This window comes from Myotis myotis, unplaced genomic scaffold (genome assembly GCF_014108235.1).
Source record: "Myotis myotis isolate mMyoMyo1 unplaced genomic scaffold, mMyoMyo1.p scaffold_m19_p_11, whole genome shotgun sequence".
Lineage (NCBI taxonomy): Eukaryota > Metazoa > Chordata > Mammalia > Chiroptera > Vespertilionidae > Myotis > Myotis myotis.
The window spans coordinates 62,587,604-62,605,700 of NW_023416315.1; the positions used below are offsets into that span (position 1 = coordinate 62,587,604).

General features: G+C 40.0%; 1 protein-coding gene across 9 annotated transcripts in view; it reads right to left on the bottom strand.

Moving 5' to 3' along the window:
* Positions 1 to 18,097, bottom strand: part of NRF1 (nuclear respiratory factor 1) — a 132,126-nt gene that overhangs the window by 59,672 nt on the left and 54,357 nt on the right. For 8 of the 9 annotated variants that reach the window (XM_036328707.1, XM_036328714.1, XM_036328711.1 and 5 more), the window contains exons 3-5: positions 17,153 to 17,267; positions 13,651 to 13,777; positions 438 to 578 (exon numbers count right to left, since the gene is read on the bottom strand). In XM_036328707.1, the coding sequence (XP_036184600.1) occupies positions 438 to 578; positions 13,651 to 13,777; positions 17,153 to 17,267 (383 nt within the window). The remainder of the gene's footprint in view (positions 1 to 437; positions 579 to 13,650; positions 13,778 to 17,152; positions 17,268 to 18,097) is intronic. The other variant, XM_036328710.1, reaches the window with a different exon arrangement.

Genomic DNA, 18,097 nt, shown 5'->3' on the forward strand with positions numbered 1-18,097 from the left:
CTGAGCTTTCCATCCTCATTCCCTGGAGAGGGAGCCTTCCTTGGCAGTAGTGTGGTGGGACTCAGAATGTACACAGACAGAGGAGCAGCTCAGCCCAAAAGAGGCGAAAGTTTACTTGCTCCACTTTACTGTGATTCATCCAAGTCCTAACAGTCTCCTTTCCAAACCAACTCCAAGCTAAGTTTCTTTAGCTAACCCAAGGACCCAAGAGGCAGTAAAAAACTGCCAACAGAAGGAGGAAGCTACATCCATGTCCCTGGTGGGGAGCCTTCTTCTGGCACAACATTTTCTTTTCCAAGGCTTCTCCTATTTCACTATAAACTCCCGGCTGAATCTCACTCTAGTGGTATCACTGAGGACAAAACCAAGGAAAGTCACCTGAGGCCCACCCACACCAGTGCCACTGTCTTTGTGTCTCCTCACTTCCCACCCCTTACCTGGGTCATTTTATCCACAGAGACTGGAATTCCATCGATGGTGAGAGGTGGCAACTCTGAGTTAACTTCCTGTGGCACAGGGGCGTGTTCCGCTAGGGCGGACTCCAGGTCTTCCAGGATCATGCTCTTGTACTTACGCACCTGCAAGGAATTAGGGCAGAAGTAAACAAGATGCCCAACAACCAGGGAGGGATGGTGCAAAGCAATTAGCGAGTGGGTGGGGCTGGTCTCCCTCAGCCAGTACAGAACCCTAAGAACAAACACTTCTACAACTAGCAGATAAAAACACCCACTGGCCCCAAAGACACCACAATGTACAGAATTAAATGAAAAGAAATTACAGGGAGTCCTATCCAGTTTTCTCAGTGGTTAGAGCATCAGCTCATGGACTGAAGAGTTGTGGGTTCGAATCCGGACAAGGGCACGTACCTCAGATGCAGGTTTGCTCCCCGGGCCTGGTCAGGATGGGTGGGGGAGGCAACCAATCAATGTGTCCCTCTTATGTCGATGTTTCTCTCTCTCTGTTTCTCCCCCTCCCTACACTCTCTAAAAATCAATCAATGGAAAAAACATCCTTGGGTAAGGATTTACAAAGGAAACAACAAACAAACAAAATTTACTGGTAACAACAGTAAAAAGGAAAAAAGGTTTTACAGAAATACTGCTTCTCAGTTAAAATCATGTTTTCTGTCAATGCTGGCTCCATCACTTGTTCTAGATCTAATAGGAATGGCTTTCATTATATGGCATTTCCCGGACCATTTGATAAAACCTAGCTGTGGCAGTTAAACGCCAAAATCATTTTCAAGATGACCAAAAGCTTGTCTCTAAAACTTCTGTTACTTTCCTGCAAAGCCAGACTACCAAACAGATTGGAGATTCAACTGCAAAGAAGCTGACATCAGACAAAAAACACACAGAGGTGAATACTGTAGCTGGGTGGCAAAGGTGCCACTGTTAGTAAGGCCCAAGGCCAGAGAGAGCCCCACAGGTCAGGTCCTCCTCCTTTCTGGTACTTCCTGATGACAGAGGTGAACTTCAAACCCATGATGCCTTTGTGGCTCTGACAAGCACTGGTCTGAACCAGTATTGTTCTGAGTCCACTCTTTCCACTGCTAGTGAAAGGACTCTCAAAAGACAGAGAACTTAACAGCAGCACATTTGTATGTGCACACATTCTTCTATGGTGAGCAGAAACGGTAGAGAGACACTGGATCCTACAAGCAACAATAATAGGTTCATTCACTTACAAGAATGCACAAGGGGGATGAGAAAGCCTTTGGGGATAACAAAGAAGCCATGGAATTATGAAAATGTGACAACATGGGATAGACAATTAACTTGCATTCAGATCTCAAGCCATTAACTTAGGAAAAAAGGGAAGATAAAATGAGATTTGCTCAGAAGTTACAACAATGTTTGAGTCCTAGGTTTTCTGCTAAGTGGACTGGACTCTCAATCAGGACATACTTCCATATAAATATCGCATTATAAGGATTAAAAAAACAAAGATTCCCATACTCCACCTCCAGCATGTGAAAAAGTAAAAATTATTGTTGGCCACAAAGTACAACTTTTGCAGTTATAGAACTTTGCAAATAGGTCAACAATGAAATGGATAAAGAAAAATAGTGCAAACATGTAGAATCATTATCACTCTAAAAATTCAGTTTTATCCTTGTTTCTAATAAAAAAAGAAATTTTCAAAAAATTTATTAACTTATTTATTGTAATATAAGCAGCTGGTGCTGCCATGGCAACTTTAAGGATTTACATTTTCTGCTTTCTAGGTTTCTGTATCCCGGGTAGAGTTTTTATACTACCGACCCAGAGAAAAACTGAACCTTATAAACCTAGGTTCTAGTCTTTTTTAAAATATATTTGTATTGATTTTCAGAGAGGAAGGATAAGGGAGAGATAGAAACATCAATGATAAGAATTCATTAACTGGCTGCCTCCTGCACACTCTCTACTGGGGATTGAGCCCACAACCTGGGCATGTGCTCTGACCAGGAATCAAACCGTTACCTCGTGGTTCATGAGTGGACACTCAACCACTGAGCTACCAGGCTAGGTTCCAGTCTTTGAATTTTAATGTATCAGGTTAAATCATTATATTAGTAGTAGGATCATATAGTAAGAGTTAATGATAATATATAAAAATTAATTTCATTGTGCTGAAAACACCGGGCATTTGAAGATGGGAAATTATTAGATTATTACTATGTAATTAGCTAGCTTCAAACTATTTCATCCATTTTTATGGGTTAGTAAACTACAGGAATTCATATTCAGGCATTTAGCTAAACTTATCAGTGCTAGGTAATTACTTAAAAATATCTTGAGATTAAAAACAAAACAAAACATGGTAATTAAAGATGGCGGCATAGGTAAACACTGGAAATTGCTGCCTCGCACAACCACTTCAAAAATACAACTAAAAGACAAAACGGACATCATCCAGAACCACAGGAAGGCTGGCCGAGTGGAAATTCTACAACTAGAAGGAAAGAGAAAAGCACACTGAGACTCAGAGGAGGTGCGGTGTGGAAGTAAAGTGCAGAGGTACAGAGGCGCACGTGGAAAGGGTGCACTCAAAAAGGCTGGCAACTGAGGACATGGCTGTCTTTTTCAATCGGGAGGGAGATACAAGCTCCCAACTGCTCTGAACGCCAGTTCCGGGCGAGTCTCTGGGGACCCAGACTCATATGGGGAGAAACTGGACTGTCTGGCATCGGGTGGAACTCAAGGACAGCTTTCTCTCAGAGGTGCTTGCAGAGATTACCGTGGAACAGTGAGACCTGCGGCCTCTTGGGGCAGGGCTGAGGATCAGCCATAGCTGTTTGCTTTGGCCCTGTTGATTCCCTAGACCCCACCCCACCCAAGCTGTGCGCAGAGGCTTTTGCATATGAATGCCCTGGCCCTTTGCAATCTAAAATTACCTAACTAACTGCAGCTGGTCAGAGAGACACAGAACATCCAAAAGAAGGCCCAAGGCCCCACAGCACCTTGCATTGCTTCACAGCTGGGCCTCATCTGGGCACCTCCAAACCCCAAACAAAGAAGAGTAGATCTCTCCATAGCTCCTGCTGGGTAACCTCAGGCAGAGGCTAGATTAGCACTTCCTTAGAGATCCAAGAGCCAGTGTACCTAGTGGTCAGAGTGGGACCATCCAGATTACAACTCCTCAGATCCATAAGGGACACATTCAGGGGGCAGACTCAGTGAGCACCAAAGCCCCACTGAAGCAAGTCTTGCCCCAGAAGGGTGTCTCCAGCACAGAAGTTGTCCCACCATAACCACAGCTGATTCTCACAGCTAATTGGCCTGGAGGTCAATTCCTCCCAGTGAAACCTACAACAGTCAAGGCTTAACTACAACAAGACTGTGCACACAGCGCACAAAGAGTACACCAAGAGTGTCCACCTCAGGTAATTGGGGAGGCTGAGCCACTGGGCCCTATAGGACACCTAGCACAGAAAGCCACTCTATCAACACAGGGAAGCAGCCAAAATGCGAAGACAAAGAAACAGGTCACAAATGACAGAAATGGAGGAAAGCAAACTACTGGATATAGAGTTCAAAACCACACTTTTAAGGTTTTTCAAGAATTTTCTAGAAACCGCCGATAAATTTAGTGAGACCCTCGAGGATATGAAAAAGGACCAACTAGAAATTAAGCATACACGGACTGAAATAAAGAATAATATACAGAGATCCAACAGCAGACAAGAGGATCCCAAGAATAAAGTCAAAGATTTGAAATACGAAGAAGTAAAAAGCATTCAACCGGAAAAGCAAAAAGAAAAAAGAATCCAAAAATATCAAGATAGTGTAAGGAGCCTCTGGGACAACTTCAAGCGTCCCAACATTCAAATTATAGGGGTGCCAGAAGAAGAGAGAGAGCAAGATGTTGAAAACCTATTTGAAGAAATAATGACAGAAAAATTCCCCTATCTGGTGAAAGAAATAGGCTTACAAGTCCAGAAAGCCCAGAGAACCCCAAACAAAAGGAATCCAAAGAGGACCACACCAAGACACATCATAATTAAAATGCCAAGGGCAAAAGACAAAGAGAAAATCTTAAAAGCAGCAAGAGAAAGAAACTCAATTACCTACAAGGGCGTACCCATACGATTGTCAGCTGATTTCTCAACAGAAACTATGCAGGCCAGAAGGGAGTGTCAAGAAATATCCAAAGTGATGAATAGCAAGAACCTACAACCAAGATTACATTATCTACCAAAGCTATCATTCAGAGTTGAAGGTCAGATAAAGAGCTTCACAGATAAGGAAAAGCTAAAGGAGTTCAGCACCACCAAACCAGTATTATATGAAATACTGAAAGGTATCCTTTAAGAAGAGGAAGAAGAAAAAGGTAAAAATAAAAATTGAACAACAAATACATATCTATCAACAAGTGAATCTAAAAATCAAGTGAATAAATAATTTGATGAACAGAATAAACTGGTGAATATAATAGAATCAGGGGCATAGAAAGGGAGTGCACTGACAATCCTCAGGGAGGAAGGGGTGTGGGGGGTGTGGGAAGAGACTGGACAAAAATCATACACCTCTGGATGAGGACAGTGGTGGGGGGAAGGGGAATGGCAGAGGGTGGGGTGGGAACCGGGTGGAGGGGAGCTATGGGGGGGAGGAACAACTGTAATAATCTGAACAATAAAGATTTAATTAAAAACAAAACAAAACAAAAAAAAACATGATGGTAGGGCATCCCTTAGAGAAATTTACAAAAAAACTTCACGTATGACCACAGTATTTTTTAATTAAATTTTTTTCAATTACAGTTTACATTCAATATCATTTTGTATTAGTTTCAGGTGCACAGCACAGTAGTTAGATAATCATATATACTTTACAAAGTGGTTCCCCAATACTTAAGTACCTCCTGACACCATACATAGGTATTACAGTATTATTGACTATACTAGAGGCCCGGTGCATGGATTCATGCACTGGTGGGGTCCCTTGGCCTGGCCTGCACCCTCTTGCAATCCAGGACCCTTCAGGGGATGTTGGAGAGCTGGTTTCGGCCCAATCCCTGCAGGCCAGGCCAAGGGACCCCCCTGGGGCACAAATCCGTGCACCGGGCCTCTAGTATGCATATAAGATCTCTGGTTAATCTCATCCCACCCTCCCCACTTCCCTCTGAAATTCATCAGTTTGTTCCATGTTTCCATGCCAGTGGTTTCCACTCCTGCGTTGAGCATCTGCCCCCTGGTAGTTAGTGCACGTCATAGCTACCAGCCAGTCGACTGGTCACTAAGGCTTTTATATATGTAAATTCCCTATACTATACTTTATATATCCCCGTGACTATTTTGTGACTACCAATTTGTACTTCTTAATCCCTTCACCTTTTTTACCCAGTTCCTCAACCCCTCTCCCCTCTGGCAACCATCAGTCTGTTTTCTGTATCCATGAGTCTGTTTCTGCTTTGTTTGTTCACTTATTTTTCTCTTTAGATTCTGTATATAAATGAAATTCTATGGTATTTGACTTTCTCTGTCTGACTTATTTCACTTAGCATAATACCCTCTAAGTCCATCTAGGCTGTTGCAAGTGGTAAGATCACATTCTTTTTTATGGCTAAGTAATATTACATTATAGATATGTACCATCACTTTTTTATCCCCTCATCTACAGATGGGCACTTGGGCTGCTTCCGTATCTTGGTTTCTGTAGATAATGCTGCAATGAACATAGGAGTGCATATATTCTTTTGATTTAGTGTCTTGGGTTTCTTTGGATATATACCCAGAAGTGGAATCACTGGGTCACACGAGGCAGTTCCATTATAAATTTTGTGAGCACCTCCATACTGTGTTCCATAGTGACTGTACCAATTTGCATTCCCACCAACAGTTCCCTTTTCTCCACATCCTAACATGTTTGTTGATTTATTGAAGATGGCCATTCTGACAGGTGCGAGGTGGTATCTCGTGGTTTTAATATGTATTTCTCTGATGATTAGTGACAGTGAGCATCTTTTCATAGGTCTATTGGCCATCTGTATATGTCCTCTTTGGAGAAGTGTCTATTCAGGTCCTTTTCTCATTTTTTAACCAGACTGGGTTATTTGTTTGTTTTTACCGTTGAGTTGTATGAGTTCTTTATAAAGTTTGGATATTAACCCCTAATTGGATGTATCATTGCTGAGTATCTTGTCCCATTCAGTAGGTTGTCTTTTCATTTTGTCTATGGTTTCCTTTGCTGTGCAAAAACTTTTTAGTTTGATGTAGTCCCTATTGTTTATTTTCCCTTTTGCTTCACTTGGCTGAGGAGACACATCAGAAAAAATATTTCGGAGAACCAAGATGGCGGCATAGGTTAACGCCGGAGTTTGCTGCTTTGAACAACTACTTCAAAAGTGAAACCAAAAAACGGAAGGGACATCACCCAGAACCACAGGAACACTGGCTGAGTGGAAGTCCTACAACTAGGAGGAAAGAGAAACGCATACGGACACTCAGAGGAGGCGCAGTGCTGAAGTCAAGTTCTGAGGTGCGGAGTGCGCGGAGCGGGCTGGCGGCGGAGGGCGCGGTTGGCATTTTCAATCGGGAGGGAGTCGCAGACTCTGAGCTCCAGATACAGGCGAGTCTTTAGGGACCCAGACTCAAACGGGAGAAGCGGGACTGTCTGGCTTCGGTCAGAGCGAGTGCAGCTTTCTCTCTGAGCTTTGCAGCGGGTGCTGGGACTCAGAGAGGCAGAGCCCCTGGGGACAGGACTGAGAGCCGCCATAACTGCTCTCTCCGGCCCACCCTGTTGATCCTGTGCGACCCACCCCGCCCAAGCCCTGCACACAGGCATTTGCCGGAGAGCCTCAGGCAAAGGCTAGATTAGCACCTCCCTAGAGGACAGAAGTTCTCTCACTGCTGACTCAGCTGATTCTCATAGCCACTTGGCCTGGAGGTCAAACCCTCCCTGGAATTAGCTACAACAATCAAGATTTAACTATAAGACTGTGAACAAAGACCACTAGGGGGTGCACCAAGGAAGCATAACAAAATGCGGAGACAAAGAAACAGGACAAAATTGTCAATGGAAGATATAGAGTTCAGAACCACACTTTTAAGGTCTCTCAAGAACTGTTTAGAAGCCGCCGATAAACTTAATGAGATCTACAAGAAAACTAATGAGACCCTCGATCTTATATTGGGGAACCAACTAGAAATTAAGCATACACGGACTGAAATAACGAATATTATACAGACTCCCGACAGCAGACCAGAGGAGCGCAAGAATCAAGTCAATGATTTGAAATGCGAGGAAGCAATAAACACCCAACTGGAAAAGCAAAATGAAAAAAGAATCCAAAAATGCGAGGATAGTGTAAGGAGCCTCTGGGACAGCTTCAAGCGTACCAACATCAGAATTATAGGGGTGCCAGAAGATGAGAGAGAGCAAGATATTGAAAACCTATTTGAAGAAATAATGACAGAAAACTTCCCCCACCTGGTGAAAGAAATGGACTTACAGGTCCAAGAAGCGCGGAGAACCCCAAACAAAAGGAATCCAAAGAGGACCACACCAAGACACATCATAATTAAAATGCCAAGAGCAAAAGATAAAGAGAGAATCTTAAAAACAGCAAGAGAAAGAAACTCAGTTACCTACAAGGGAATACCCATACGACTGTCAGCTGATTTCTCAACAGAAACTTTGCAGGCCAGAAGGGAGTGGCAAGAAATATCCAAAGTGATGAATACCAAGAACCTACAACCAAGATTACTTTATCCAGCAAAGCTATCATTCAGAATTGAAGGTCAGATAAAGAGCTTCACAGATAAGGAAAAGCTAAAGGAGTTCATCACCACCAAACCAGGATTATATGAAATGCTGAAAGGTATCCTTTAAGAAGAGGAAGAGGAAGAAAAAGGTAAAGATACAAATTATGAACAACAAATATGCATCTATCAACAAGTGAATCTAAGAATCAAGTGAATAAATAATCTGATGAACAGAATGAACTGTTGATTATAATAGAATCAGGGACATAGAAAGGGAATGGACTGACTATTCCTGGGGGGGAAAGGGGTGTGGGAGATGCGGGAAGAGACTGGACAAAAATCGTGCACCTATGGATGAGGACAGTGGGTGGGGAGTGAGGGTGGAGGGTGGGGCGGGAACTGGGAGGAGGGGAGTTATGGGGGGAAAAAAAAGAGGAACAAATGTAATAATCTGAACAATAAAGATTTAATTAAAAAAAAAAAAAAAAAAAAAAAAGAAAAAATATTGCTATTGGAAATGTCTGAGAATTTACTGCCCATGTTTCTTCTAAGAGTTTTACGGTTTCAAGTCTTACATTTAAGTCTTCAATCTATTTTGAGTTTATTCCTGTATGTGGTATAAGAAGGTGGTCTCATTTCATTTTTCTGCATGTATGTGTTAAATTTTCCAACGCATTTATTGAAAAGGCTATCTTTGGTTATTGTATATTCTTGCCCCCTTTGTGAAATATTAATGGACCATGTAAGCATGGGTTTATTCCTGGGATCTCTATCCTATTCAATTGATCTCTGTCTGTTTTTATGCCAATACCATGCTGTTTGATTGGTATGGCCACAATCGTTTGGAAGTTGTTTATTTGTTTTTTCAATGTTTTTATTGACTTGAGAGAGAGAAAGGAGAGGGAGAGAGAGAGAAACATCAGTTGCCTCCTGTATTCACCGACTGGGAATCAAACTCAAGACCTTTTGGTGCATGGGACAACGCTCAAACAACTGAACCACATGGGCCAGGGCTGGAAGTATTTTTATGTCCGTTTTGTGTTATTTGTATTTTCAATATACATATAAATAACTTTTCTTTCTTCTTTAAAAACTACATATAAACATATGCACATATAAATGAAGTTTCTTACTCTTATTTCCTACTTCCCCATCAATCACTCACTCACACACTCCCTCCCCCTCCAGGTGCTCTGATTAACCTCTTCTCTTAGTTCTGCAGGTCTGACCAGGATGGGGAACAAGGGAGGTGACTTTTGCTGTTCAACAGCACCAGAATAATGCCTTTAAAAGGCCTCTTTCCTCCCCAGAAAGAGCTAGTAGTAGCAACAGTGAGTGTTTGCTTATAAACAACCATCTTGACCTTTCACAGGACTGTAGAGAACTGGGAGCTAGCTCTATTTGTTCCCCTCTAGAAGAGAAGGCAAAGACTAAGAAAATGAGACTGAATTTGAAACTTCATATTAATACCCTAGACAAATCTATGGAAGCTGTGGTTCTCTATTACCTTCAATGCAAATCCTAGAGTGACTTAACCTGGCTTTATTATTCAGAAGTTGGGAAACTTGGGAAAATCACTTAACCTCTCTGAACTAATACTCTCATTTACAAAATGAAATATTAATATACCTACACTTCAGCGTTATTGCCAGAATTGAAAATATGTATACTTTAAAGCTTTGTAAATCGGCTATACTAAACAAGCATTAGTTACAACAATCCTCTGCACTCAACAATTCCATAAGCATGTAGAAAATGCAGATTTACTTTTAAAGTAGAACCAAACTCTATATATGGTTCTATAACCTACTTTTCTCATTTAATACATTTTCGCCATCTGAAAAATGTTAATAGAAAGATCTGGGTCATCATGTTTAATGGCAGTGTAACTGTCCTATCTATAGATGAGCCATCAATTTATCTAACAACTCGCTTATCTTTGAAGTTTGAGGTTACTCTCAATTTTTAAAAATACTATAAAGATACTATAAAGATAGCGTGACTAATACCCTTACACATACATCTTTGCTCATTTAACCAATTATTTCTTTTTAAAAATATTTTTTGTTATTGATTTCAGAGAGGAAGGGAGAGGGAGAGAGAGAAATATCAATGATGAGAGAGAACCATCAATTGGCTGCTCCCTGAACACCCCACACTGGGGATCAAGCCCCCAACCCAGGCATGTGCCCTGACCAGGAATCAAACTACGACCTCCCGGTTCATAGGTCTACGCTCAACCACTGAGCCACGCCGGCCAGGCCTAAGCAATTATTTCTTAAGAATAAAATTTTGGGGGGAAAAAAAAGAGGAACAAATGTAATAATCTGAACAATAAAGATTTAATTAAAAAAATTAAAAAAAAAAAGAAAAAAAAAGAATAAAATTTTAAAAGGAAACTGGGTTAAAAAGTATACATTTGGGGCACTTTTTATAACTTTTTAAAAAAACAGTTTATTGATTTTTTACAGAGAGTAAAGGAGAGGGAGAGAGAAACATTGATGTGAGAGTGTAACATCAATCAGCTGCCCCTTGCATGCCCCTATAGGGGAACAACCTGAGTATGTGCCCTTGACTGGGAATTGAACCAGCAACCTTTTGGTGCACAGGACGACGCTGAACCAATTGAGTCACACCACCAAGGCTTTGGGGCACTTTTTATACCAGTAGCCAATCTGTCCTCCAGGAAATTACACCAATAATCTGCCTGTTTGACATGTCAATTTATATGTTTTAAAAAACTATATTTTTTATTGATTTCAAAGAGGAAGGGAGAAGGAAAGAGGGATAGAAACATCAATGATGAGAGAGAATCATTGATCGGCTGCCTCGTGCACGCCCCGTACTAGGAATTGAGCCCGCAACCTGGGCATGTGCCCTGACTGGGAATCAAACCGTGACTTTCTGGTTCATAGGTTGATGCTCAACATCTGAGCCATGCTAGGGCAAGTTATACATCTTTTTCATGTTTGCCAACATGAGGTAATTTGGGTAGAACACAGTGTGAAGAATTAAACAAAACCCTAAAAAATATAAGAACTATTTCAATCTATTATAAGTCCAGTACATTTTTAAATCACCCATCAACAAACTCTTAAAATAATAAGAAATCCACATTCCAAAGATGCACAGTCCTATTGAATTTTAATTTTTCCAGAGTTCTCAGCAGCTCCAGCTAGAAGAGCAAAAAGGAAGAATGATGATGGCTTCAGGAAATAGAAAATGCTAATGTCACAGTTTTTAAATTATTAAATGAGATAATACATGCCAAGTGCTTATAACTATACCTAGAACATAGTAAGCACTCAATAAATGTTACACATTACTATAAAATCTAAATTATTTTTAACTGTTAGTAATGTGAGAGTATGTGCAATATAGTGCATAATTGATTATGGTAAACAATGGGGTCTAATTCTTTAATACTTGCCTATAATTCAGTGTATATAAGTTTAAGGAATATTCTGTACCTTGAAGGTATAACAAAAGTCACCTTTTCACTTTCTTAATATTATCATTTGTAGCTACTTTGAACATTTGTAACTGTAAGTATGCCACATAAATTAAAGAGTTCGGTTTTTATTTGGGTTGTTATAAATCTTTGTCTTAAGAAGGGAGTTTAACCCATTTATATTTATGGTTTATAACATAAGTAGTTTCACTAATATTAGCTTGTTCTATGCCTTGTGTTTTGTTTTGAATGCCTTCCCTTTTTTCTATCTTTTGTATATAGCCTTGGTTTTCTTTCCTCTTTAGTGTTCTGGAAGAAATATTTTGCTTCTTATTCTATTGGTATTTATTCTTTAGCCATACTTATTAAATGTCAGTCAATGGGAAAATATCTACTTCTTTTTACCTTATTCTAGTCTATCAAACGACTGTTTGTTCTTGTTTCATAAAATCTATATATCTTTTTGTATTATATGGACAATTCCAACAGTTTTCTAAAGCTTTCTTTTGTATTTTTCAGTGAGGAATTTTCAGAAGTATTTTTCTGAGTCTTCTAGGTAAGTCTTTTTTGTTGTTGTTGTTAATCCTCACCCAAGGATATTTTTCCACTGATTTTTAGAGAGAGTGGAAGGGAGGGGGAGAGAGAAAGAAACATCCATGTAAGAGAAACACATCCACTGGTTGCCTCCCAAAAGCACCCTGATCGGAGATAGAGTCTGCAACTAAGGTACATGCCTTCGACCAGAATCAAACCTGCGACCCTTCAGTCCACGGGCCAATGCTCTAGCCACTGAACCAGTGGTTCTCAACCTGTGGGTCGTGACCACTTTGGCGATCGAACGACCCTTTCACGGGGTCACCTAAGACCATCCTGCATATCAGATATTTACATTACAATTCATAACAGTAGAAACATTATAGTTATGAAGTAGCAACGAAAATAATTTTATGGTTGGGTCACAACATGAGGAACTGTATTTAAAGGGCCAGAAGGTTGAGAACCACTGCACTAAACCAAACTTGGCAGGGCTTTTAGCTGAGTCTTTTTTCACAGATCACATTAGTAGAACAATATTTAAAATTTTTAATACTGCAGAAGAGAAGACATGCCCAGATTTCAGGTCTATCAACAGGATGATACTAAAGACTGCTTGGCAGGCACCATTGTGAACTAGAAGCTTTCCACCATATTCCTTTAAGGAAAGGTCCTAATATGCATCCTATTCTAGGGTCTCAGGAATTCTGGGGAAACCTCAAAACAAAACTTAAAAACATTAAGGAAGAACCACAACATCTGTGTGTGTGGAAAAACACACAGAACAACTAATAAAATCTCAAGTGATTAGTAATTCTGAATCCTTGAAATGTCCACATTCAATATGGGAGAAAACTGACAAATGTAATTTTGAGGAAATAGATTTTATCCTATTAAAAACAAAATTCAATTTAAATCTGGACAGATCTTTATTCTACTAATAATTCAAAGTTATTTCAGCCAGAGAAAAAGTAGTTCATATAAGTAAATAGTATTTTCATAAAGTTACCTATGGACAGGTATACGATCAAAATATTTAAGTATATATCAAAATTAAAGCAATGTTAAGTCAAATCTTGAATAAATGTAAGAGATTTTAAATATGCAACTCGAATATCAGCAATGAATAAAGTGCTCCCAGCTTTGCCTCATGAAGTTTATATATCTTGGAATTATCTACCATTTTGTTTCTGACATAAATCAGCAACTTTCTTACAAAATTCTACATTGATTTCTTAACAAACAGAATACCATTTTTTCCCATTGTGTCTGGTGAGGTAAAATACCTTGTCATTGGAAGTAGAAAGAGACATAATCATTTTTATTTTTATTTGCATAAAGTGGTTTGAAAACCCCATTCCCCACTCCCATCCTGGATGAGAGGATGTTAGAAGTAATAATTAGTATGCTACAAAGAATGTGAACAACAACTCAGAGAAAGTAAAGGGTATCTGAGAACACAGCTCAGTTCTCTTACCACATTCTCCAGTGGTGCTGCACCAAATACTTTAAAGACTGGGTTGGGTTTGGAGGGTGAGATACAGAGGACAATAGCTTGCTGTCCCACTCGAGTAGTATATTCATCTAATGTGGCTCGAAGTTTCCTGATTCAGGGAATGAAAAGAGAAATTATAAATCAGTTTAAAAAGAAAAATTATAGTGATGACAGACACAAAATTTACTTTGACTTGAGACAATTTATTCTGACTAGATATATTAGTCTATCCTTTTAAGGGACTAGTGAGTCATGCCAATTCAAATGAAGTGAAGCCAATATATCTAAAATAAAGTTTTCCATCTTTCTCCAAAACCATGTACTGTTTTATCTATGTTCCTCATAGCAAATATATGTCTATAAATAATACATTCTAATTCCTCCTGCCTGTACTATCATTAAAGGAAATGAGAAGAATTGCCCATCTAGTGATATATAACCTGTATGTTTGCTGAAGCTACTGTTAGTACTTTTCAAGCTTTCCTTTAGTTTCGTATAATCTTCATATGTTCTTAATGTAGACTGTTTTCTAGCTTTTATCACATGTCATTCACATGGACTGGCACTCCACTAGGAATCAACATTCTAATAAATACTAGAAAATTTGGATGTAGTATTTAAAATACTATAAGAAAAAAGTTCTAGAACATTTTATAAATTTCTTATCATCTATAATAATAAAAGGGTAATATGCTAATTAGACCGGATGTCATTCCAGATGTCCTTCCTGACGAAGCCGGGGTGGAGGGAAGCCAGCCCGGGTCCCAGGTGCCTGCAGGTGGCTGGAGGGAAGCCAGGGAAGCCAGCCCAGGTCCCGGGTGCCTGCGGGTGGCCGGAGGGAAGCCAGTCCAGGTCCTGGGTGCCTGTGGGCGGCCAAGAGAAGCCAGCCCAGGTCCCAGGTGCCTGCTGGTGGCCGGAAGAGAGAAGCAGCCCGGGTCCTGGGTGCCCCCCGGCAGCCAGAGGAGGGAAGCTGGTGCTGGCAGCTGGGGAAGGAAGGCCTATTCTTGCACGAATTTTCATGCATTGGGCCTCTAGTACATGAATACATGTTATGCAATCAAAATATTAAGTCCTTCATGTATCACATCTACATGCTAATCTTTCTTTGCTACCTACAAACTCTTCTGAAGAAATAAAAATGAGCAAAAGACAACATACCAAACAAGAAATTTGGTGGCATTCCTTGAAGGAATGGTCTGTATTATACTCACTGTCTCTAATTCCTCCCTTCCATTCTCTCTTGAAGACACACCAATCCTTTTGTTGTTGCCACTCTTTTGAAAATGTCCTGGTTAAGTTCAATCATGACCCCCATGTAGCTAAATCTAAAGGTCAATTTGCATCTTATTTGACTGTCAGCAGCATTTGCTAGAGCTCATCACGTGCCCTCTTCCATGAAACACTTTTTGCACTTGGTTTCCAGGGTACCACTCTCTTGGTTTTCCTCCTGGTGCACTGGTTGCTTTGTAGACCCCTTTGCTAGTTCCTTTCACCTCTCCAAACTCTAAAGGGTATGCCCAGCCCATGTAGCTCAGTGTCTGAGCATCAACCCATGAATCAGGAGGTCACAGTTCAATTCCTGATTAGGGCACATGCCTGGGTTTCGGGCTCAATAACCAGCAGGGGGAATGCAGGAGGCTCTCGCTCATTGATGTTTCTATCTCACTATCCCTTTCCCTTCCTCTGTCTAAAATAAAAATAACAAAAATATTTAAAGGGTACAGTGCTTCAGGCTTAAGTCTACACTCACTTCCTAGGTGGTCTCTTTCAGACACATAGTTTTAAATACTACCTATATTGTTTATATCTTCAACCAAGATCTCTTTTTAAAAATATATATATATTTTATTGATTTTTAGAGAGAGGAAGGGAGAGGGAGAAAGAGAGAGAAACATCGATATGAGAACAGAACATCAATCTGCTGTCTCCTGCACTCCCCCTACCAGGGATTGAGCCCACAACCCAGACACATACCCTGACTGGGAATCGAACCAACAAGCTTTAGGTGCACAGGACGACGCCTAACCAACTGAACCACACCAGCCAGGGCTAAGATCTCTCTTTTGAATTCCAGATTCATATTTCCAACTGCTTATTCTATATCTCTATTTAATAGTTAAGAGGTATCATAAACTTAACCAAAACCAAATTCCTAATTCTGCCCTCAACCCCATACCTGCTCCTCTTCTGGTAAGTGTCAACTCAATCCTTCCAGTAATCAGACCAAAAAACTTGAGGTCACCCTTCAGCCTTTTCCCCCTTCTCACATCCCACATCCAATCCATCAATGAATCATGCTGGAGCTGATCTGAAATACAATCAAAACCTGACTACCTCTTTCCACCTTTGCTGCTGCTACAGTGGTTTAAAGGCGCTATTACTTCTGGCTTGGACTGCTACATTAGCCTCTTAATTGGTTTCCTTGTTTCCATTCTTATACTCCTAGAGGCTATTGTCAATACAGTAGCCTAAATGACCCTTTTAAAACATACATCATGCCCTAACCGGTTTGGCTCAGTGGATAGAGCGTCGGCCTGCGGACTCAAGGGTCCCGGGTTCAATTCCGGTCAAGGGCATGTACCTTGGTTGCAGGCACATCCCCAGTAGGGGATGTGCAGGAGGCAGCTGATTGATGTTTCTCTCTCATCGATGTTTCTAACTCTCTATCCCTCTCCCTTCCTCTCTGTAAAAAATCAATAAAATATAATAAAATAAATAAATAAAAAACACATACGTCAGACCATATCATTGCTTTGGTCAAAAGCCTTCACTGACTTCCCACCTCACTCAGTGCAAGAATCAAAGCCCCAGTATTGGACCAAAAGACCTCATGATGTGACTCTCCACTACTACTGACCCTACCTCCTCTCATTTTCTCTCTAGCTATTCCTCAAACATGACTATCATGTTCCTTTCCCGCTTGAGAACCTTTCTCCTTTCTATTCCCCATTTCCCCAGGGGAAAAGCTCCTCCTTCCCCATTAACACGGTTGCCTTTTCACTTACTTCAGGTCTCTGTTCAAAGGTCTTATGAGCATTTCCCAGACCAACCCTATTGAAAAAAGAGAAACTACATATTCCTCCTAACCTCCTAACCTTTATTTTTCCTTTCTCCACTTCATTTTCCTCCATAGCACTTATCATCATCTGACATATTACATATTTGTTCACTTTTCTCCCCCTTCACTAGAATATAAACTCTTTAATGGAATGTTTTGTCCACTATTATATTCCCAAAGCCTAGAACAATGCCTGGCACATAGCAGGCATATAAATTTTCTGAATTAATTAATGTAATATTATACATTGGTTAATCATATTTCTAGTAGCATTTATTTAGTTTTGTAAGAGTACTTTGAGGTCTAATTTTGTCATCAAGGGATCTAACTTGGCATCTTTGGTGAACCTAATAATGTATGTTCTAATTGTGTCGTCCACCCCATGAAATATTTGAGAAATAACAATATGGATAAAAACGCCCTCACCGAAGCAAACGTGTTTGCTGTCTCTTCCGGATAGATGGATTAGACTCAAACACATGAGGCCGTTTCCGTTTCTTTCCTGTTGCCACAGCAGCAGCAGCAGCCATTCCCACAGGACCTGAAATAATAATGTATGTGCTGAGATAATGCAGAGCCTGTTAACTATACAAGACAGAACACAATTAAAGCTACAAAAAAAGGTAGCACTATTTCCTAATATGTTATCAATAAATATAAAATATTCCTGATATTATCTATATATGTCACTATTATTCAACATGAATTATATTTCAATCTACCAATAAAACTTAAAAAATGAATCTTTTAAAAAAGTGAATCGCATGCCTCCCCACCACATACCAGCTTGAATTTTATATAATGATTTTTGTTTTGTTTTGCCAGTATACTGATACTGCTAAGGAAATATTCTCACAGGTGCTAGATGATATTGCAACATTGAGAGGAAGCTTGCCAGAACAAAACAAAAAAATTACAGATTTCAAATTTCATTTACATTCCTGTGACAGCCAAATTAAGGAAGTCAGACATAATCACTCATACTTGGAATTCTAACAACAATACCTATAAGAGGAGTAGAGTATCTGGACAAGTATCAACTGAATTAGAAAACTTTCTCTTATATATAAGAAAATTGTGCTCCAAATGGAGTTGTTGACCAAAAGGTCAAAATGATGAAAACATCCTGGTAGGAAAGAAATGAAAACCTATCCCACTCTAGGGAAAAAATGGTAATAAAAATTGGTCTGTTTTGCCCTGAAACTAATGACTAAAATAAAAGTAGGCCATTGAGAACTATTGGAGTCTCTGATTCATGAAATCTCAAACATATCAAAGACATTCCTTTTTTAAAAAAATATTGTTATTGATTTCAGAGAGGAAGGGAGAGGAAGAGACAGAAACAGCAATGAGGAGAGAGAATCATTGATT